Raw genomic sequence first — 22,291 nt, 5'->3', positions numbered from 1 at the left:
CTTTTTCTAATTGTTTCTCATAGCCTTCTCTCTTGATTATCTATGGAAATTGCTAGGAGAAAAGTGATGTCGATTATTATTGGTACTTGAACGGCTAACTTTAACTGTTTTTTGTTGCCCTTTGGATCCCTTTTTTGGCCATGATTGTCGGACGTTTTGGCACCGCTTCTATTCAAGGGTACCCTGTATTCTTAGACTCGTGCCCAGTCTTTTTTTATATTTAGCACCCCGTGTATGGAGGGTGCCCTGCAGGCTAAGACTCGTACCCAGACTTTTATAGTTGTTTCTTATACGTTGTACTTCCCGATGGCTAAGAGCTTACAGTTAATTGTGGAAATTAGCACAACCCTTGAAACAATGCTAAATAGCCACAAGTAAACAAAAGAATTCAATGGGATCAGTGAATAGCAGAGCGCAGCAGTCTACTATCTATTTCACGGGTTAAGTAGAATCACTCTAATCTGTAGTTTGTGCGAGCAATGCGCGATTTTAAAGAGCAATATGGTGAATTGGTCGTTATGTTGTTCAAAACAATGCACTAATAATTGTCAAATGAATAGTCGCGCGCTGAGTTTTGGGTAGAGAGCGGAAAAAATCTAAAACCGCGCCATTTTTCCACACACATATGTTGTCCTCTCACCCGCGGCAATTTATTCATTCAACAGGACCCGGGGGGGGGGGGGGAGGGGGACAGGCCTTCAATAATCTTCAATTGAGGAGGGACAACCCATTGACCATAAAGTTGACCTAAAATATGGCCTTCGATCAAAAAGTCTAAGAATTGAAAACACACAAGTACATTGGATTGAATACAAGGATGAAAATCTATTAAGATGTAACAGGAAATAATTTGATTGTCAGTAAAGATCATCTCAAGAAAACAAATATGACGCTTTTTTTCTCGATTTCTGGATTGTGTTTTCCTACTGACATAGTAGTGGAAATTGTGCTCAAGATTTTGAACATTGATTGTTGTATACATAAAATGGTGTATTTCCTCATTTCCTTTCCAGACTAAAATTGTCCTTAAACTAATTTTTTTACAACGGTGCACGCCAGGATTCGTACGAGTTCTGAAAATTATACAAACAGCCATGAATTTTACTTTGGTACTTTGCAGAACTGATAAGTTCCCTGAGACTGATATAGCAGCCACTGCAAAGTCTTGGAACACATACTGGCTACACATTTGTAAACGTTAGCCAAGTGGACAGTGCATTTACAGCAGGTAAGTGAAAGGGGTACCTTTTGTCCATAGAATGTATACGAAAGGAGTACCTTCTCGGTCAAGATTGGTATGTAATATAATATCAATAAGGGACTAGCAGACAAACTTCAAAAGATGCAGAATACGGCTGCTAGAATTCTCACCTTTTCTAACTATGAGGTTCGCTCAAGTGTTTTGTTGGATGAGCTTGGCTGGGAAAGGCTAGAATATGTAAGACTTAAACAGTTGGCTGTGACAATGTATAAAATTCATAATGATCTTTCCCCGTCATATCTGAGGCGAATCTTTACCAACACCTCAAATGTACACTCCCACAATCCTAGAAATTCGGAGTCAAATTGTTATGTCTCCAGAACCAGAACTGGGTCTGCAAAAGGGAGCCTACACTACAGAGGATCTGTTCTGTGGAACAAGATTCCCTCAGAGATTAGAAACCTGCCTAGTTTAAATGTTTTCAAAACTTCATATCATGGGAACATAGTCAAGTAGTTTCTTAGAGTATTTGAGTATAATTTTACTCACGACTCCTAGAAAGACCATGTAAAAGTGATACCATTTCGTGTATAAATAAAGATTGATGATGATGATGACATAACAGGGTAAGGGGTTGGGACTTTCGGGCGGAGCCTTCACGTTTACAACTTTCTTAACCCCACCCCCACCCCCCCCACCCCCCCCCCACCTCGGCTGAGGCAACAGACATGTGATTGGTTCCAAACGAAAATCAGGCATTCAACCTTTCAAATGGGATTTTCCATACTGTTACTGATAGATTAAAAAATAAGATTTTTTTTTATGGGTAAGAGATTTTAATACTGTGACCTGACCACAAGTTTCGAATAAACGACGGATCAAATGAGAGGGGGGGGGGGGGGGTAGTGGTATAATTTTTAACGTTTTGAAGAATCATAAATTCTGCAGCTTGTATAGTCTGCTACATAGCCGTTTTTAGTGTCGTCACGCAACGATCCTCCTGTTTGTGGGGAGGATCGTTGCGTGACGACACTAAAAACGGCTGTGTAGCAGACTACAGCTTGTATGGCAAGCGAAAAGAATTTTATAGTTTTAAGTGACTTCTTTTCTTGTATAACGTTTGTCACTTTTCTGTTGACACACGACCACGTGTTGTCAGAAACGGCCTGCTGAGCGTCGAAAATAGCGTCTCCATAGCAACAACAAAGCGCCATTGTTTGTCATGCGCGTGCCCAGGCTTGGCAGTCAGTGGTTAGTGGAGCGTTCACATGGCTGCTGTTTATGCGGTGTGGAAAGAAAGAAGGTGAAAAATAGTTCATGATGAAAGAGTGCAGGTACTTATTCTTCGTCCTCTTACAAAACAATCGTAAATGAAACACACACTTTCAAAGTAGCTTGTAATAGAGATCTATAGAGAAGCAGAACTTACAGAAAAACTGTTTATAAAAATTGTCTCCTAAACTTCACTTATAAACAAGTCACTCGAGGTCTCTCAGCGACAAGAGTTTAACTTAATTGTACTGTAACTTACTAGTAAGTTAGTAACGTCTTTTTTTCATATATAGAGGTTCTTGTACATTTGAATCTATTGTTTTTTATGAAAATCAGCTGTTCTTAAGGTGGATCAAGGCTTCTCTTTCAATCACGTACGCTTGATCGATCAATAATATCATCCTTTTTCACCACTGACTGACCCGCTGACTTTGTTTTGACTTTTGGGCTGACGTTTTCGTGTCTTGTTTAATACTTTGTTGATCGGCGGTACCAATATAAATGGAGACCCTTTCTTGAAACTTCACTAACACACCTAGTAAAGCTGTATTCTTACTCGTAGTCCAAGTTGCCGAGCGTGATTCTTGCAGTGTTCTTGTGCGGTCTTTTAGAGAATGCAACAAGTGGTCTGACAAGTGGGACTGACACTGTAAATGCTAAAATCAGACTGTGAAGTTAAGCAATGCATGCAGTTTACACAAAAAATTTAAAAAAAACTCAAACTCAGATGAACAACCTTTTACCACCATTTTTAATTCAGTCTTTTTTTTGGTCATGTTATGGCTATTTAGGTTTTTAGAGCATTTGGGATATTATACGAAAATCAGCCATAATGGGTGTCGTGTTTGATACAGAAAAAATCGCCAGCAACATGTACAGCTGCTAGTAAGCTGACATTTGTCCAGAGAATAAAGCAACAAGGCTACCCATCTCAGAAGGCTTCACTAATGTGAACACTCTCTTCTCTCAAGTTCTCATACAAAGTGAGGAAGAGAATCTCCTGTAATTTTTTACAGTGTCTTATTTTATTATTGTAGGTGATGCCTTTCCCACCATGGAGGGAAAATGAGAAGTCCTTTTGGGCGCAAGGAAAAGGATAAGGTATTGGAAAGGGCCAGCAAGTCATGCCAAAGCTTCTTAGATCTTCGCGGGCAGAACATCACAAGTGTACCTCGAGAGGTTTTGACGAAGCCTCTCATACTCAACTTGAGAATCCTAGAGCTAAGTTATAATGGCCTTCAGTCAATACCAAGAGAAATCTGCTACCTGGTTTGCTTGGAGGAACTTTATTTAGGAAAAAATGATCTGAAAACATTGCCCAGAGATTTTGACAAATTGTCTTCACTAAAGAAGCTTAGCCTGGTGCACAACGGTTTTCAGGAAATTCCCTTCTGCCTCTCGCATCTTCTTTTGCTAGAATGGCTCAATTTTTCTGGTAATGTCATTGAGATTATTCCACCGTGGTTGCTCTGCTTGCCACATCTTCGCCACCTCTATATCCTCTATAATCTGATAGAGAATATTCCTAGAGAAGTGTATATACATGGAATTGAGAAAATGCGCAAGTACTTTAGAATAAAGACCATGATGAAAGTTGAAAGCAAAGGTGCAGACTTGAATTACCAACTGTTGCTTTCTCCTACAAGAAAAAGTTTGCCCTCTTGTAAAGTAAAACTCTGCACAAGGCATCAAGGCAGCTGTAAATGTGATCAGGATTTGTCACATCACCCAGGCACAGAATCCAAAAGCTTGCCTAAAGAGGTACCTCCTGCAAGTATTTCTGAATGTTTGTCAAATGATCTATTCAATCCAGCTGTGCCATCCTCTGAGAGCCCACTTGGCCCAGGATACTTAGACCAGCACCAGCACACAGTGTCAGGATTAATGGCGTCACAGCTCAATCAACTGAACCTCATAAAAGAGCAAAGAGAAAAGATCCTGCTGAGGCAAGAGATAAGAAAGCTTAACATTGACTATCTTCAACAAAAGAAGAACCAGCATCAACCTGAAAAGGTTTCATTTTCAAGGAGGAAGTTAGATTTTAGTCTTGATTTAGAGAACCTTGGGAAGAGACGTAGGTGTATGACAACTAGTGAGTATGGAACATGCTCATCTTTTACAGAAAGTGCTGACATGGCAATGCACTTGCCTTTACTCAGAAAAGATTCATTCTTGAGTTATCAGTCAATGTCGGATGATGCTGTAAACAACAATAAAGCTTTAAGAATAAGAAACCTCTCAAGTGATGACAGCAGTTCATGCTTGAGTGATATCTCTGATGATGATTATGATGTTGATTCAGAGGTGGAGTCACTCCCTGACAGGCGTCGACACATAACTCTTGGAGACATCTGTGTCATCATTCCTGAGGAAAACCTCTCTGGGTATCTTCAGCATGAATTCACTCTTGATGTTGTTGAGGATGTGTCACTCCACCCTAAGCTTGGTCATCTTCACGTTGTTGCAAGTGAAGTAATTGAGATGGAACCACATGGAGCAAGATTTTATGAAGATGATCCGGCTGTTATAAACCTACCTTGTGACGTCAAAGTGGGAAAGAATGATCATGTGATATGTCTTTGCAGTGACACAGGTGTTGGACAAAGGGTAAAATGGGAGAAAATGAGCCCTAAGGACTACAATGTGTTTGCTTCGCATGTGGAAATCAAAGCCTACCACTTTAGTCTCTTTGCCGTTGTTGTTTCAAAAGGCTACCCTGAGGCTCGTAAGACTATCAGGGCTGGAGTTGGTGGTTGTCTTTATGTTTCTGAAGTTCCTGGCGTGGAAGTTCTTTTTCCAGAAACGTCACTGCTTTATGACATTGAAGCCTCCATCAAGGTCCTTTATGCAGATGAGCCTTATAATGTGGATCATTCAGATGCAGATGCACTTGCTCTTGCTGCACCTGTTGTCAAGTTGGGTCCTCATGGCTGTGTCTTCAATCCTGACACACATGATTTTGTGACTGTTCGTTTGCCATTACCAGATGGCAAGGAAATTCAAGAGAGGTATGGAGACAGACAGCTTACTTTCTGGTGTAGCTCCACTGTGGAAGGTGAAGAACTTACCTGGGAGCAATTCCAGCCTAACTTTATGCACATTGATAATGACAATGATAATCTGTGCTCAGTGTACTTCTCTGTGGAGCATTTCTCATACTTCAGAGTTTTATGGGACATCATTGATTCAGTCCTGTGGGAAGCAAAGCTTGGTGTCTCCAGCCTTATACCCTTGTTTCACTTTAATGTGTCCTTTCAAGCATTGATGTCAGAAATCAGCAGCATTGGAGGAAGGTTTGGAATCTGTGTAGTGTGCTACAGATTTGGCAAGCCTCTAGAGGGAATTGGGAACTTTCCTCTTCTTGTGGGCAAGTGCATTGCACCAAAGATGTTAAGCACTGGAAAGTTAAAAATTAGGTAACTAAGAAAACCCCCGTATTACTGAAAAGAGCTTCACTAGGCACACAATAATCTTTTTTAATTGTTGGTAAAGCATGTTTTAACTTTGCAGTTAGGTGTACATAGACATGTATGTGTAGTCTTCTCTTTTGTTTGTTTTAAGAATGTGTTAAAAGTTAGTTACTACCAGATTCAAATAAATAACAGTACATAGTTTAACAGCAATACTAAACAGCATTAGCAATGTCAAGAAACAAATAGAAGTCAATAAGTACCTCGTTGTTAGTGAAGGGTGTGGCATTTATTCAGGGTAGGTGCTTATTTAAGGTTAGCGTTCACTGGAGTCAAATATGGTCCAAATCCCGGTATTTATTTCATGAGCCAATTTCTTGCATACAAAACAAAAGTTAGTTTACAAAAGCATGCATCTGCTCTTGTAGTATTGAATGAGCGTGGAAAGGGTTATTCTCAACCTTTAATTAATTTGTTTTCCTTCTTCAGCTGACACATGTTTACTTCATTGAACTGAAGGGTCAAGATATGTACATAAAGTTAGTAACATTTGAAAACTTACTGTACACTGTTTATTTCCTTCAGACTTGAATCACATCATTTTAAAGCAGACCCCTCAGTAGGGGTAAAGCAACTTGTGGCAGTAGAGAACTTTACGGGTCGACCATTTGTGATGCAGTTTGGATGTAAATTTACTGGCGAGCCTCCTGATCATGGTAACTTTGGAAGTGTCATTGTAGAGCAGCCATCACAGTATGGTGGCAACAAACCTGTTCTTTCCTTTCTTTTAAATAAGGTATGTCTACTAAGTTAGGGTCACAAGTTTTCTTACAATTGATAAAAAAAGTTGTGTATAGATTTGCTAGCCTGAAGAAGCAGCTTACATTTCCTGATACCATCACTGGTTTCCTTGCAAAATGACATTTGAGGTATGGGTGCAGAAATTCCATACTAAATGCATCATCAGATCGGGGTAGTGCTTCTGATTAATTGAAAATTTGTATTGTTCAATCAGAAGCATTACCCATATCTGGAAAAAGATGCATTATTATGCAATTTCTGCACTGGTTCTTAGATGTCATTTCTTAGGGGATGTTTACATGAGAAAACTTGCACTGGCAAGTTTCATACCGCAATGACTTCTTGATTTTGTATCACGTTTACATGACGACTGAGTCATTTCATATCGCGTTTGTATGAAGGTACACTTCACATTGATAAAATACACGTGCCATTCAGATTGGCAAACACCATGCATGCATTACCCATTACAGTCTACTGGCAGACTGATTTCACACCAGAAGAGTGGTCATTTCGCATTTACATGATACCGCTACAAAATTTCCTACTGGAGTGAAATTCTCACTCTGGTACAACTGGGGTGAACTCACCCCAATGTGACTTGCACTGGCTGACATTTTGTGCTGGTATCATGTAAACAAATACAGAGCCACAAGAGGCAACTGGAGTGAAATCGTGCTGGCGCAAAAGTCGCCCTGGCGTCATGATAATACTCCTCTAGGGAAACCAGTGGTGGCCTCAGGAAATGTAGTCTGTTTTCTCAGGCTATAGAAATGCTAGATGGAAAAAGTAACCATGATAGTGATCATAGTTTCCTTTATGGACAAATGCATTGATGATCACTGATATTTTCCGTTTAATCTGCATAAGGAACATATCTGTTTCACCAAGATGCATTTTGTTTTTTTCTTTTGTACATGCCATTGGATAAACATAAACACCTGGCGTGTTTCCTGTTTTATATACATGTATTTGAGGTTTCTCACTTGAGGTTTGACCCTCATTTGTACATGAAGGTTTTATAATGACCAATTTTCACTATTTCTGTCACCAAATTATTGAATCTTGCTACTAGAAAGCTCTGTTCATTGTTAATAGGGCTAGCGTAGTATTTGGTTCTATTGTTTGTCCACTGCTTTCTCTGTCTTAGACTTATACTTCTTGGCTATAAGTCATGTCTGGGGTGCATGTTAGTGAGTCTCAGTTCTATTTATACACATTTTATTTTAGCCTCGTGAAACTGAAGCAACAGACTGCTCCTTGGACTGGGAAGTACAGTTAACTAAAGAACTTACAGGTAAGTTAGAGAAACTGGCATCACAAAGGGAAATGCATGATACAGCTTAACTTCACCGTAACTAATGAATACTTAAGGCTTTGTTTGTGTGCTTTATTGTAGGGAAAATTTCATCAGAGGCACTGCCACTATATAATAGACCTTTCAACAGTTTTTTTTAACTGGACAAGTTAGGGAAAAATTATCTGTCAACTGCACTGGAAAGAGTGCCTTTAAATTACTAAAATTGCCAAGTTTGAATGTGACTTGACTCGTAGAAAACTATCAAAGATTTTGTTCTGTGAAGTTTCGAAATTTTAGACATTTGTATGGTGGGGGGCACAAACTTGCCCCCTACTAACCAAATATCAGTAAATTTTCGCAACTTTGCAAAGCTGTATCTTTGCTCATTTAAGACCTATTGCTTTTAAACTTGGCAATTTGACTAATTTTAAGCTGCTCTTTCCAGTGGTGTCGACGGATTTTCCTAACTGGTGCATGTTAAAAGTTCAAAAAACTGTGGAATCGTCTATTATTTAAAGAGTTAAGTCTTTCTTCCCTCTAGGGCATCCGTGGCTTTAAAATTCAGTTTTTTAGGTCAAAATGCAGACTTGTTTTAACTGACAGACTGATTGTCTTAATTCTAGCGTTGTTGAGTATTAAGGCTGAGAAAGACATGGGGGATGAGGTCTGGCATGAAGTTGCAGAGAGTCTGGGTTACACTCCAAAAGAAATAAGCAACTTCAGTGGTTGTGACGATCCTATGGCAGCAGTCATTGCTGACTACAAACGCCGTGGAGGGACGCCACATAAGTTCATCTCAGCTCTTTACAAAACTGGCTCACCTGGCAGCCTGACTAAACAACACATGTCAAATAGAACTGAGATGGCAAGAGTGATGGATGAAGAGAGATCTGGTGGGATGACGACAATGGAATAAAATTAATAAATAAATAAGGGGTGGACTGCATGGAACATTAGGCTCTAAGTGACTTTTGAAATACTGTTAAATCCTTGTTCTGTTTCTTAAGAAATTTCAGGCAATTTAGAAGGACAATCTAGCAGGTTATCAATATTGACCTACATCTAAGGCTTTTTTCCATAAACTGTAAAATAATGGTAACTTTGACTTTGTTGCTAAAATGTGTTGTCCATAATATTAGACACACTACCCAAAACATACAGTTGTATTTGAGTATGAAGTATAAAAATTAATCATGAGTTACACTATACTGTTGAATTATGTCAGCTTGTTCTCAGTTCTTTTCCTTTTCTATTGAGTTACATATTAAGGGTTTTTAAGTTCTTTTATAGTCTGAAGGCATTTGGAAAGCATAAAATAATAACATAATTATATTAAACAATCTGAAGTAAATTTCATCATTCATAATAGAAATGGAACCAAAGATATGCCCCTGTGTAAAAAAGAATGCAAGAAAACGAAGACTTCAAGAATCCATAAACTGGGAAGAGAAGTTTCAAGATCTTGCACAGAAACTTGTTGGAAATAGCAAATGGCGACAACTTGGCCGTGTGTTGGGTGTTGGTGAGAGCAAGATTAAGGAAATTGAGAATGATTGCAGCAAGGATGGTGTGCAGGAGATGGCATACCAAGTGTTGGTAGCATGGCGTGATCTTTATCCAGATAGATGTAATCTGAGTAATATTTCATCTGCACTGTGCAAAATTGGACTTAATTCTGTAGCAAGACAATGCTGTCTTGCAGTTGAGATGGGTTGATGTACAATGTACAAGTCTGTCATGTAAAGTAATCAAGGCAGAGGTATTTTAATGTCAGTACTACTGTTATCTTCATATACATGTACACTGTGACGTGTAGTTGATTGACTTACATCCATGAACAGGGCACACTGTATATGTAACCAATTTTAGCCCCAATTTTGTGGTAGTAGTTTTATAAATTTTAAAAATCACAATGCAGCAATAGCGAACTGTTAATTTTGTTGTTCAGTATTTAGTCGTTGCTATTTTGTGAAATTTTTAGTGGCTTGCAGACATCCCTTTCAGAGCACAGTGACAAAATAATATAATATTTTTGGAGACACATTTCATACATTTCAAACCCTCACTGGTATTCTTTTGTAACATTTCCGTATATTATTTTATGTTATCAAAGCAGCTGGCTGCTTATTAGATTTTATTTGCAGAACTCTATGTATTTTCAGTCAGTATAACCATCCTGAGGGCTGGCCTCAGCAAAAAATTCTGCAAGTCAGAATTTTTGTGCCAGGAAGGGTTTATATTAGGTACTGTATGTCATTGTATGTTGTTATTTTGCATTAACTTTGACGTCTCGGTTATGTTTTTGGTAAGAGTTATCTGATGTCAAGCATAAAAGATCTTTTAATTTTAGTTTATAATATATTACAGGGCTGTCACTAAGATTTCAATTTGCCAGGTAAATACAGCAAGTAGACAGGGAATCAAACAGCTAGGGATTTCTTTTGGTTCTATTTTCCTTCTATTTTCCTTTGAAAGCAGCCAAGGAAATCCCCAGCCCCCGGCTCTTAATGACAGCCCAGTATTATGGAGACAGTTTGTAGGAAGGTGGCTACATGTAAAGTTTTTATTTCGTGTAGTTGAGGTGTAAACCAAGTGATAATAAATAATGTAAAATAATACTGACACTGCTGTGCATCTCTTCATATTTGATTTTATAAAAATAATAATTATATTAATAATATGTTAAACAATGAAATGCAAATAATAAATTTTTTATTAGGGACACAAACAGCTTATAACACATACCTGAGCAAATAAGTTATAAGAATAACTTTTTTATTAAAGAGAAAACATGTATTTTTCATCTGCAAATAGCTTTGTACTTTTCTGCAGAGGAAACAGTTTATACATAATTATTGTAAATACTAATAAAAACAAGAATGATATTCTTATTTTTTTTGCCTCAGAGTCTCTTGTCACTTGCTTTTGTTCATTTCGTCAATTTCCTCCGCAAACACAGTTTGAAGTGGCCCCAAAAGTTGAGGAATCCTTGACAAATTACTTGAGTTAATCTGCAATATTGCAATAAAAAGTTATTTAGTTCAAACTTTAGGGTCAGTATTTTTCCTGTCTGTTGCACAGTGTTAATTAACTGGAAACAGAAGGGTCATAACTCTCACTTAATTTGTGGAAAAAGTAATTCTGCAATACAGAGTAAAACAGGAAATTTAAGAAAGGTAAATATAGAATGTAGATGCAAATAATGCAATTTCAGACCAAGACAATCAAAACTATGCCAGTGGTGGATCCCCGGCAGGGGGTGGGGGGGGGGGTTTGTTGGGTATGTGCCGCTGGCCTTTCAGAGCCCCTACCCCATTATAGTCTGTTCTGTGGCCATTTATAGACCTCATCTTAGTCACTTTTGGTCAAATATGTAATTTTCACGATCCCAACTAAGTCACTTTCTATTTATGTATCTACCCTATATTGAATGAAGAACATTTTATTTAGTTTACAACTACAGTACAAACATTCTGGTACGCTTGCTAACTGTAAATATGAAGAACTGTCTCACCCAAAAATCAGAAAATGTACGACCCCATTCTGGAAACTCTATTGAAAATGCGACCGCATTGTAGTCAATCCAGTCATGAAAATGCAACCCCATCCAGCTGCACATCCCCATTAGCCTCTTATAAGGAAGTACCCTGATCCAGAAAATTCAGAAAGGGGTGGCCTGGACACTTAACAGCTATATTCTAAATTCTTTTCATTTTTTTGAGATGGAATTCTATCAAAATAGTACAAAATGGTTCTGACCCTAAATCCGCCCATGTATGCCAACAGCAAAATTTCAGGTGAGACCTGGGCATGTGGCCATATATACGTGTAGAAGTATTATGGGCAATTTATTTACCTTCATGTGGTCAAATGCGATTCCAGTGTACTTTGTAAACTGCTCACTGAAGATGGGAATCTTGGGATAACGTTGGCTGAAGTGATTTAACATGATAAACTTTGCTTCCATCTTCATTCCACTTTCAATTGCCTCAGTTGTTGTACTGAAATGAAAACGAAATGCTCATGATAAGCTACATCTTTTTCCCTGGGGATAAAACTTCATCTGTAATGCTGTTAATTTTTTAAAACTGTAAGCTAACATGAGCTGCCACCGGCACAATGTCAAACCTGGGGATTGGTAATGGGGGGGGGGGGGATGTGCCACTGGGATCCTGGAACCCTTAACCTTTACCAGACCTAGTTCAGCTGAGTTTTCCTTACCTATACTAGGCTCAACTCCCCAAATCCCTCCCTATCCTAGAGTTGCTATTTCCCATCTAATCTGTTGGTGCATTTTCTTTGCTATCAAATTAAGTTGCGGGTAAATTTGAAATTGAAATTCCATTTTTGCAAGTGTCCGTTCCCAGTTTGTCTAGTCTAAGCTGACATCCTTAACCAATTGAACAGCTTTCTGGAAAATTGTAGCCTATTCTCGACCCAAATATCATGATTGCTATACCCTATCCTAGACTAAACTTCTTGAAAACCGTACCCTTTAGAGTGGTACATACCTGTATAGAACATGATTATACGGCAGTACGTCCCCACCCCCCCCCCCCCCCCCAGCAAGGGTCACTTGCTCTGTGTGAGAATTGGACCATGATGAGAATGTACAGCACCTCAAAGTTTTAGAGATACCATATGACCCATGCCTTTTTTGTTGTCTCTAAAGGGCCAACATAAATATTCCGAGTTGTTACAGTACAGTAAACAGTGTAAGTCCACAAACGTTGCTTTGTCCCCAGAAACACCCAACAAGTAGAATCTCTCTTCCTCACAAGTTAGCTTGGAAAACAAGCAATTATAAAGACAGTAAGATAATTATTATTCTTTTTTACAAAACCTGTGCTTTTTGGCCAGAGCTTCAGCTTTGAGTTCATCTTCCAAAGTAGCTTCATGAATGAGAAGATCTGCCCCATTACCTGTTTTTGAAACAATAATTTATTATTATTAAATGCACCAGCATAAACAGAACTAAACCTTGTTTTATGAACACGACAGAACAGAACTGACATGCCATGAGGAAAACACATTTCAAGATCATAAAGCAGGTCCCCATCTCCTCCTCTATACCTTGGTCTTCTCTCGGGAGTGTGTGGCTAGAGCAAACAGTGGAATTTAAGCTATACACACCCTAGTCTACAAAGGATTCCTCTACAGTCAATAGGCCTTTCTACTTAGATTACTAGTGGAAAGGAGTTACTTAATGGTCCAATTAATGGCTGCAAGTGCTTCAGGCTGAGACCTGCAGCAAAGAAACCAAGTTCGTTCTCTTGAATTCAAGTCCAAAATACAAATTGAGAAGCTGAACACCATTTTTACATCTCTTACTGGGACCACCATTTTATGTATTTATTCAAGCCACTGGAAGGTTAACCTATTTGCAGGGCAAATTCAGTCTGGACCTGGGGTGCAACCCGGCAACCCCCCAATCTGCAGGTAGGTGCTCTACCAACTGAGCCAATTTGGCCGTGGTAGACTAACTTGAAATAACTGAGCTGAATGACCATGCATTTCCAATAAGTATGGTTTCAGACTGAAGTGCTACTTCAGAATTTGCACCTACTGCAGACCAACAAAGAACTGGTCTTGTTACATGACTGACTATTGTACACCATAAAATTCCGAAAATAAGCCACTCCAAATATAAGCCCCCCAAACTCGTAACGCAAAAAACCCTCAGTTAAATCGCCCCTCCAAATATAAGCCTCCTGGGGGCTTGTACAAAGTAAAACACAGCCAAAATGGTAAATGTCCGTCCAACTATTAGGCTGGCCCAATCGATTTTGAAACACAAATTTCCCTCGAACATAAGCCCCTCCGAATATAAGCCCCTCAAAAGAGCCTTTAATGAAAAATATAAGCCCCACAGCTTATTTTTGGAATTTTACGGTATACTAATTAAACTTGAACTAGAGAGAATGACTTACCAGCCTCAATCAAAGCTGGGGAGGGTCTAGTGTCACCAGAGTATACAACCTTCCACCCATGTTGGTGCTTTAGTACCAACCCATAGGATTCAGGACAGTGATCTACAGGAACTGTCAAAACCTAATAAGATCATGACCAAGCATTACTATTAATTTTATTTGTTCCAATCTTTTTCTTTGCTTCAGTGGGATCATACTTAGAAATTCTGCTATTTGACCAGTCTAGCTGGCTAAAGATCTTGACTCTTATATATCCATATTATACACTGTTTACAGGAAGCCATTACGGCACCTGAAGGAGAATCATGAGGTTATCCCTACAGCAGTTCAACTGCTGCTATTTTTAAGACTTACCTCTTCTGCTTGAAGATGACCAAGAACATTCAAGTGATCTCCATCTCTGTGTACAACCAAATCACTACTATCCACAAACCTGTTAAACAAATTAATAAATTCAAAATTATTCATGACAAAAAGAGTCCAGCAAGGTTAATTTAGGGCTCCGTTATTACAAAGAACTGTCTTTCTCTCCCAGAATTGTATTAAATAATTAAACTTGTCTGTGATCTTCCTTTGATTGATGAACACTTTAATCCTAGAGTCAATTATATATGTCTGGAGAAATCTTGAAGGGCCTGTTTACACGGAGGTGGGGGACCCCAGATAGGTGAGGCAACATGTGGTGGGTCACCCCACCTATAATGTAAACGTGATCAAATTAACATGAGAGATTATATAGACAGGCGGGTTACCCCAACTAAGCGGGTTACCTGACCTACCTGGGGTCCCCCACCTTCATGTGAACAGGACCTAACACAGATCTACAATCACTGACAAAATTAGTAGAGACACTGCTTTAAAAGCCCTTTTTAACATTTTGCCAACTTCAAATTAAAGTGGAAATTGATCCCTCCCCTACCTCCTCCAAGCAATTTTGTGCCACCGTATGAGCTACCTGTAACAAACAACACATAACCCATGGAGGAGAGAAAGGGGGGAAGTGCAGACTGTTTTGTTCTGTGAAGTACCCATTTAAGTGTCTCAACAATGTAATCACCGATTGTTTTCACCTTTAAGTCTGTGGACAAAAAGTATTAATATCTTAAACTATTATAAATTAATAATCAAATTAATCACAGGGAACTATTATTGTCTAAGTTAAGAGGGGCGGTGCACTTTTACTTAAAGGGACCATTTCATACATTAATTTTATTTTCACTGCTCTTTGGAATGAAAGGATTAAAAGGCTGTCATGATACCTGTAATTGATGTCTTCACACATTGTGTTATACTCTGTCAACCATTGTCCTATCTTATCAGGACCAATCACCAGCAGAGGATCACAACTAACCTCTTTCCCCTGGTAAAGATTGAGTTAAGCAATGTAAGTGTTTTTTTCCCAATATACATTGTAAATAGGAAAATATGAAAGAACGGCATTAAATTTCGCGATTTGTTTACAATAGTGAAAAACACAAGGTTAAAGATCCACCAAATTGAGCGCCAATAAGGTAATATTATTTGAGCAATATAAAATTTAAAGATATAAAAAAAATTTCCAGAAGGGTAGGGGAATATGTAAGCCAATGAACCATCTGGGAGTAGGGGGGGGGGGGGGTAGGGATATTTTCCTGCTGATTAAACTGCAGTTCAATAACACAGCTGTAAATAAGCACTCCTTCAACTCTTTCTGAGGCCTGGAAATAAATAACCTTTTAACTCTTCAGGCTCATTAGATGACTCTATCTCACAGGAATATACTCACCAAAGTGTCTCTTTTCTGTAGGATCCGTATCAAACCCTAAATTATAAAAAAAATACAAGTTACCATAACAGGAAGATAAGCAATATTTCAAGCAGACATTATTAGTAATACATATTAATTATAAGCAGGTTGAACATGATTGTCCTAGTGAGTATTGCCCTGAATTTAGGGCTGTTGGTGACGTGGCTGGCATTAATGATTTAGTAAATTTTGCATCAGATCAACTGATCACATAACTCTGGCTAGTCTGACAAGTCTGCCAGAAACAGTTATTTCTTGTAAGGCTGACTCCATGAGCAGAAAAGATGAAACAAATTCTGAATTCTATGAATACATCCATGTTTGTTTTATTTATTATTTCGGCCTCGCAGGTAAGAATGATGGAATGTCTTGCCCACTTTGCATTACCCACTTTGCTGCAACCGGCTACTTGGCGAAATAAATATCAGGTACTGACTGAATTCTGAGAATTCAAAATGGCTGTAATAATGTGGTAATTGAACTTTGTGTCGAGCAATTTTGGTCTAAAATCATACTCATGATTTCAAATCAAACTCGCACAATTTTAAAATCATGCGTATGATTTCAGACCAAACCGCACTCCACTCAGTTCAATTACCATTATAAATAATCAAGAATTCTTGGGTCATACCAAGTGATGATCTGCATGAATATGTGATATGAACACACACTTGACTTGTGAAAGAACCCGATCCACACATTTTCCATAATGCCGATATAGCTGTCCATATGTTCCTTCACCACAGTCTAATAGAATTGAACCTTGATCGCTGAGAACATGTACATAAAACCAAACAAAATTCCAACTGTTACATAATTGTGAAGGATTGATATCAAATATTTCCAACAGGGAGCTTTTTAGGAATTAAGGAATTTTTGGGTGGGGATGTGCTGTTAGGACCTTGGAAAACTAATTTAGTGTCTACAAGAGTTACAGTTCAGCTGAATTGGAATTTTGCCTGTCATTATATATAATTAATTCCAAAGTTCATTCCCTATCCTAGAGGTTCACTACTTTCCAGAAACTACTGAGGTCAATGCTTTCTTGGTTTTAAACTTGCCCCTTACAATATTATTTGCCAATTGCTAATAATTTCTAGTTTCCCTAGTCTACACTAAAATTTTCAACAGATAATAATGATCAGTTTTCAGGAAAATGATACCCTCTTCTACACCCAAACTCTCTGATTTCTTGACCCTATCCCAGACTAAACTGCTTAAAAACCCCATATCCTTTACAACAACATTATTTGCCCTTTTTTCATTATATTGTTCCTACCTCATGTTGATAAGTGTTGAGCTAACATTTCTGTACTTAGAAGGAATAGAGGCACCAGTTCCAAGGAAAACAACTTCATAGTTTTCATGATTGGAAAAGAACTGTTGCGCTTTCCTTTCCACTGACCCTGCCAAAGACTTCACTTTTGTCCCAACTGCCTCTAAGGCATCTCTTACACAGTTTTTAATTGTTTTTGTTGTTCCCAGATCAGTAATTAAGTCTTGTGATCCAGATGAACTGCTTGTCGAAATAGACCTCACTAAGCCAAGTGAGGTGGCTAGTTCTGTTCTGTCATAATGTCTTAGTTGAAAGCTTGGGACACTTATTGTGTTTAAACTGCCAGCCAAGAGAGTTTGAGTTTCTTGTAAAGTAGAGTCAATGTTCAGTTTTTGTGGTATGTTTGTTTTATCAAACCCTTGCTGTTTTAGTGGTCGTAGATGAAACTGCAAGAAAGTTTCTCCAGAAACACAGTTCTTTGGTAAGGCTGTGACATCCTGTAGAAAACAGCAACAATCGTATTTTACGCAAAAACTTTAAGGGTTTGTTAGAAAAGAGTGCTATTAAGAAGTCAGAAGTCTGTCTTCAAATCAAGATTACTCCACTAACATTTTGTAATAATCATGTCAACAGCATAGTTCAATGATTGTTTCTGAAGCATACCAAATTAGTCAGCACAAGGAAATACAGATGAGTGTTGAGTGATTATACACATATTTTTGGAAACCAAACTGTCAATTTTTTCACACCCATTGAGTGCATGAGTCTTGGATTGGGGGCTTAGACTTTTGCCTTTACAATGCCACGAACAAGAAAGAAACATATTTTTGTGATACATCATTTTCACATAATGCCACAGCGGCTAAATTGGTGTTCCAAAACAATGAATTAAAGTTTTTAATTTTTTACTCATTAATATCATTATAAACTTATTTTTTTAATTTGTTTACAATTGTCAGGACTGCTTTACTGTTTTCACTGTCAGCACTATGGTCTAGTGCTGATGACAAATTATTAAAACAGGACTTCAGGACATCTCTTTTCTAAGGCAAATTTTAAAGGAGCAACAATATTTATATCATTAATACGTAATACATCCATGACTACTCACAGGGATATTATTGGTTTCCAGTAAAGGAAAAATCTCTGGATCAATGCAATGTAGCTTACACTGAACTGTTGCTTGAGACTGAAAGATCAATGGTGTTGCACACACGTCTTTGTTAATCAACAAATGCGACACAGTATCTCCAAACCTGGAAAACAAATAGAAGTTTCTTAGTAAGATTTACATATACACAAGCAGATGATTCCAAATTATAGGGTAGCCACTTCTTCTCCCACTAGTAACACTGTAAGGGGTGGACATGGTTTGATGAGACCATTAAATTTTGGCAAGTGGGTGACACAAAATCATGCAAACTTAAATGATCAATTTAATCTTAAACTGGAGGCCAAAACTTGAGGTATATGACCTTCAAAACGTTTTCCTATGTGAAACGACAAAGGGTCACTGAGACAACAACACCCCTATCAATTCCCAAGAGTAAATAAATACATACAATTAGCACAGAATGAAAATTTGCAAAAAGAAAGAATAGAGATCTTTTGACCAAGAAAACATTTACTGTTCTGTGGTGCTCAAGTCCCCAGTTGAGTTGGAGATAGGAACCCTGGTTTGTTGAGGGGGGAGGGGGGGAGGGGTACAAAAGAACCTAGATACAAAACTCAGTGTATGACCAACAGCCAACGAAAAACTCAACTCAAATAATAAAATGAACATCCAGCCTGAGAATCTAATCCAAACCACAGTTTCTGAGGTGAGACATGAGTGTCAGCTCATTGACTAAAAACATCTTAACCCTTTAAGCCCCAAGATCCACATGCAAATTCTCCACACTGATCTCCATACATTTCTTTTAAGAATATTTGAGAGAATTTGGTTTAAGATCAAAGCATTCTCCCTTTGGTAATCAATTTAGTAATTTTCATAAAATTTACTCTTGATGATCTGCTAATGCTGTTAGGAGAAAATTGATGTTGGTCACTCTTCGGACCTAAAGGGTTCACTTGCCTCTCTCTCCACTGCTTGTACTCTTCATTCTCAAAAACTATCATTGGTGTCAAGTGCACAATCACAGCAGGCATAACACGTGTGTTTTCCTCCCAGTACTGGTTTAGCTGTTTGTTGGTCACCAGAGATGGAATGTAATCTACTGAGGGACATTCAATAATCATAAACAATGGCCCCGGTTGGTTTGCTTCCATCACTTGCTCTGGTTGGATCTGGAGAGTATTGTACCAACCAAAATACATGTATAAGTTCAATCATAACATCACATTGAACTTTCTTTGAATCAGATACCTACATGCTTTGAGAAGTTTAAGTTTATGAACAAGTAAAATTTAGTATCCTTAAACATGGCTGTTTTCCAAAGGAGACAGGTGGTGCGAAGTGAAGTTCTTTTGCCTTGTGGCAAGAAGGGAAACTTAGTTTTGAACAAATCATAGGTGTTTGGCACCCTTGATTTCATAGGTTCAGAGAGCGTGGTTCCCGACAACTTTTCTAAGAGTTGTTTAAAAATGTGAATTTAAGTACAGGACAACAGTTTTCAAGTATGGTGGCTTCCTCGCTTTAATTTTTACAACACTCATTCTCAAGGCAGTTAGCAGACTTACATGGTCCTGCTTACTAGCAATTTACTAAACCCACCTGACGTCCATCTTGTAACGTGACAGTTTTTCCAGATTGTAACTCTCCAAACAATGGACCTTTTGGCACACCGAGCTTAATAGCTTTCTGAGGAAAAAACTTCCCTGGTAGTGAGGCAAGTTGACAGATGTATGAAATAGCAGTGGACACCTTAAAATCAAACTTCAACTTCTTTGGCGATGGCAGGTCGTCTTCCCCATGTGAGGAAGAGGATGAGTCATGCAATGATTTGGAGTTTTGCTCAGCCTCATGATCATGGCTACTTGAGAGTTGATGTGAATCTAGTAAACAATATTAATGTGAGAGTTTTCACACGAGACCATACCTGGTTTAGTGAGACTTATTCAAGAAAGAGCTAGGTGGACAATATGCAAAAAGTATTGATTATCCCTTATCCTAGAAGGTACTTTGCCCATGAGCTCTTAATGCATGAGGTAACAGCAGGAAATACAGCAATAATCTTGTGAATATCTAAGAATACTAGACTGATGCCAGCCTCATCCCTAGCTGTTCTCTCCTGCCCTATAGTACGTGCAAAGTATGGAAAGGAGCTGGTGAGTCTCCCCTGGTGATGTCAAAGCTCACGGTAGAGTCCAGGTTTAAGTGAGCCAAGAACACCTAGGGACTAGGCTGGACTGATGTAAATTAGCAAATAAAAATATTGATTTTGTTATATCAGTTAGGTGATATTTATGACCTCAGCGCTTGAGGTGATGGGGTGCTCCCCAATAACAGGTTGCATACCACACCCAAGGATCCCCAGCCACCCCCCTTATCTAAGTGCCTTACCAATGCCTTACCAGATTGGAATGCCCTCCCTGTGGAGATAAGAAACCCATCCTATAATGCTTTTAGAATATTATTACTTATAAGAACAGATTTAAATCTCAGTAGTAGCTTAGAAGGTTTTTCGATTTCAGTCTTCTTGGTTGTGACATTTTTCTTTGTTCAATTTCAATTGATATTTTAATGTTAGGTTTTTGGTATTTTCTGCATTTTAGCAATTTCATTTTTTCATGACAGTGTCCCATTTAAAACCATCTGGAGTGACATAAGCCATCTGTATAAAGAACTTTCTTATTCTGATTCTTATCATTTAAAAGCTGCTTAATCTTAAAATGGATGTCAAAATGGATTAGTTTGAACTTGAATCCTTCAATTTAATACTGTATCTTAAGGGACAGGTTGGTCATACCTACCATTTATGATAACAGGCCATATTGTCAAATTTTCATCTTTGTATTCCTCCCCATCACTTCCAGTAAATCCCACACAATCAAACTTCAAGCTTTCATGATACAAAAAGAATCTTGTGGCATGGATGAAATCAGATAGGTTGCTAGGTCCAAGTAGCTTGATTTCTGATTTTCCATTGTCCCTTAAAGTCATTGCCATACCAGGCAATCCTCCAACATACTCCCAGCATATCCGTGTTAAGAAGATGTTGTTCAGTTTTGAAAGTTTTAACTTCTGTTCATTAAATATCCTCTGTGTCCCCTCTCCACAGTTAAAAAGATATCTGATGATAACAAAGAATTTTTTTTGTGAGAAATTGAATGTTGACAATGATGGTTTTGGATAAAACAACGATTACTGTTTTTTGTTCTTACTAGTAGATCCTGTATACCTGCCAAATTTCAAACAGTCACACAAAATGCGTGAGATTTTTGCCTTGTCATGGACTGGATTTCCGAAAATGTCCCAGCGACTTCTGAAGATTTCCGATGACTTTCCGAAGGCTTCCGAATGTTGCCAAAAATGCCCGAAGATGTTCCGACGAACTTTGACCACTTCGAAGCCATATAAAAGACAACAATTTAAGTGTGTTTTGATTTCATTGGGACACCAAGTCATCATTCAATGCCTTATTGGAACATTTTTGGGGAAGTTGAATTGAATTTTCCTTATCAATCATGTGTTAAAAAGCAATTTGTTCAGATTTGTGAGTCAGGTGTGAGAAATTGTCCTTGATGGGTGAGACCGATGTCTTTAGTCTGTGAGCGTGAGACTCACGCATAATGTGTGAGAGTTGGCAGGTATAATCCTGCGAAGTGTAAGCCTGTGTACAGACGCCCCCTCCCCTCCCTTAACCGATTGTTTTACTGAGGGGAGGGGGAGTCTGTATACAGGCTCGCAGAGTGTCAGTGAGTCCAATATAAATAACCTTAATTGATTTAAGATTATTTTATGTACTTCTAATTCCTACAAAGTTTAAGACTATTGTGGTAGCTGCAGTTTTTTTAATAACAGCTTAGCTGTTGTACCTCTGTGAATCAGCGAAGATGAAAAGCGAAGGAGAAGTGTCCTCAGTTTGGGCTCCAAGAACTTGAAGGTAGACTCTAGGAGACGCTTTAGTACTAGAGGTGGCAGCCATAAATTTCAGAAATCTTTGTTTTTGAATGCTGGTGAGTCTGAATAATAACCTCATTCACAATTTTTACGAGTTTTTCCATGTAAGTGCCGGTGAAAAGACGTTGAAATCTCACATCCTCACCAGTGAGTCCGCCATGTTGGAGTTGGATGCAAGATTGCTTTTTATATGCACTACATACCGATACAAAGGAAAGCCTGCTGACTAGTTTCCAGTATCACTCTTCAATGT

General features: G+C 38.4%; 2 protein-coding genes across 2 annotated transcripts; one reads left to right on the top strand and one right to left on the bottom strand.

The window, feature by feature from the left end:
* Nucleotides 1-2,438: 2,438 nt before the first annotated feature.
* On the top strand, nt 2,439-10,875 carry LOC140942385 (uncharacterized). Its single transcript, XM_073391351.1, has 6 exons — nt 2,439-2,535; nt 3,511-5,889; nt 6,469-6,679; nt 7,915-7,981; nt 8,608-8,877; nt 9,354-10,875. Exons 2-6 carry the CDS (start codon nt 3,539-3,541, stop codon nt 9,698-9,700), a joined length of 3,246 nt encoding a protein of 1,081 aa, XP_073247452.1. The 5' UTR covers nt 2,439-2,535; nt 3,511-3,538; the 3' UTR covers nt 9,701-10,875.
* LOC140942386 (zinc phosphodiesterase ELAC protein 2-like) lies at nt 10,795-22,204 on the bottom strand. Its single transcript, XM_073391352.1, has 14 exons — nt 21,954-22,204; nt 20,889-21,208; nt 19,690-19,970; nt 19,051-19,262; nt 18,088-18,232; nt 16,980-17,473; nt 16,332-16,470; nt 15,680-15,715; nt 15,174-15,274; nt 14,269-14,347; nt 13,915-14,035; nt 12,828-12,906; nt 11,841-11,985; nt 10,795-10,995 (listed from the first exon to the last, which is right to left on the bottom strand). The coding sequence occupies exons 1-14, from the start codon at nt 22,115-22,117 to the stop codon at nt 10,900-10,902; spliced, it is 2,412 nt and encodes an 803-aa protein (XP_073247453.1). The 5' UTR covers nt 22,118-22,204; the 3' UTR covers nt 10,795-10,899.
* Between the last annotated feature and the right edge of the window lie 87 nt (nt 22,205-22,291).

This window comes from Porites lutea, chromosome 6 (assembly GCF_958299795.1).
Source record: "Porites lutea chromosome 6, jaPorLute2.1, whole genome shotgun sequence".
Classification (NCBI taxonomy): Eukaryota; Metazoa; Cnidaria; class Anthozoa; order Scleractinia; family Poritidae; genus Porites; species Porites lutea.
Note: the sequence above shows the minus strand (reverse complement) of the source record. Positions and strands in the feature narration are given on the sequence as shown.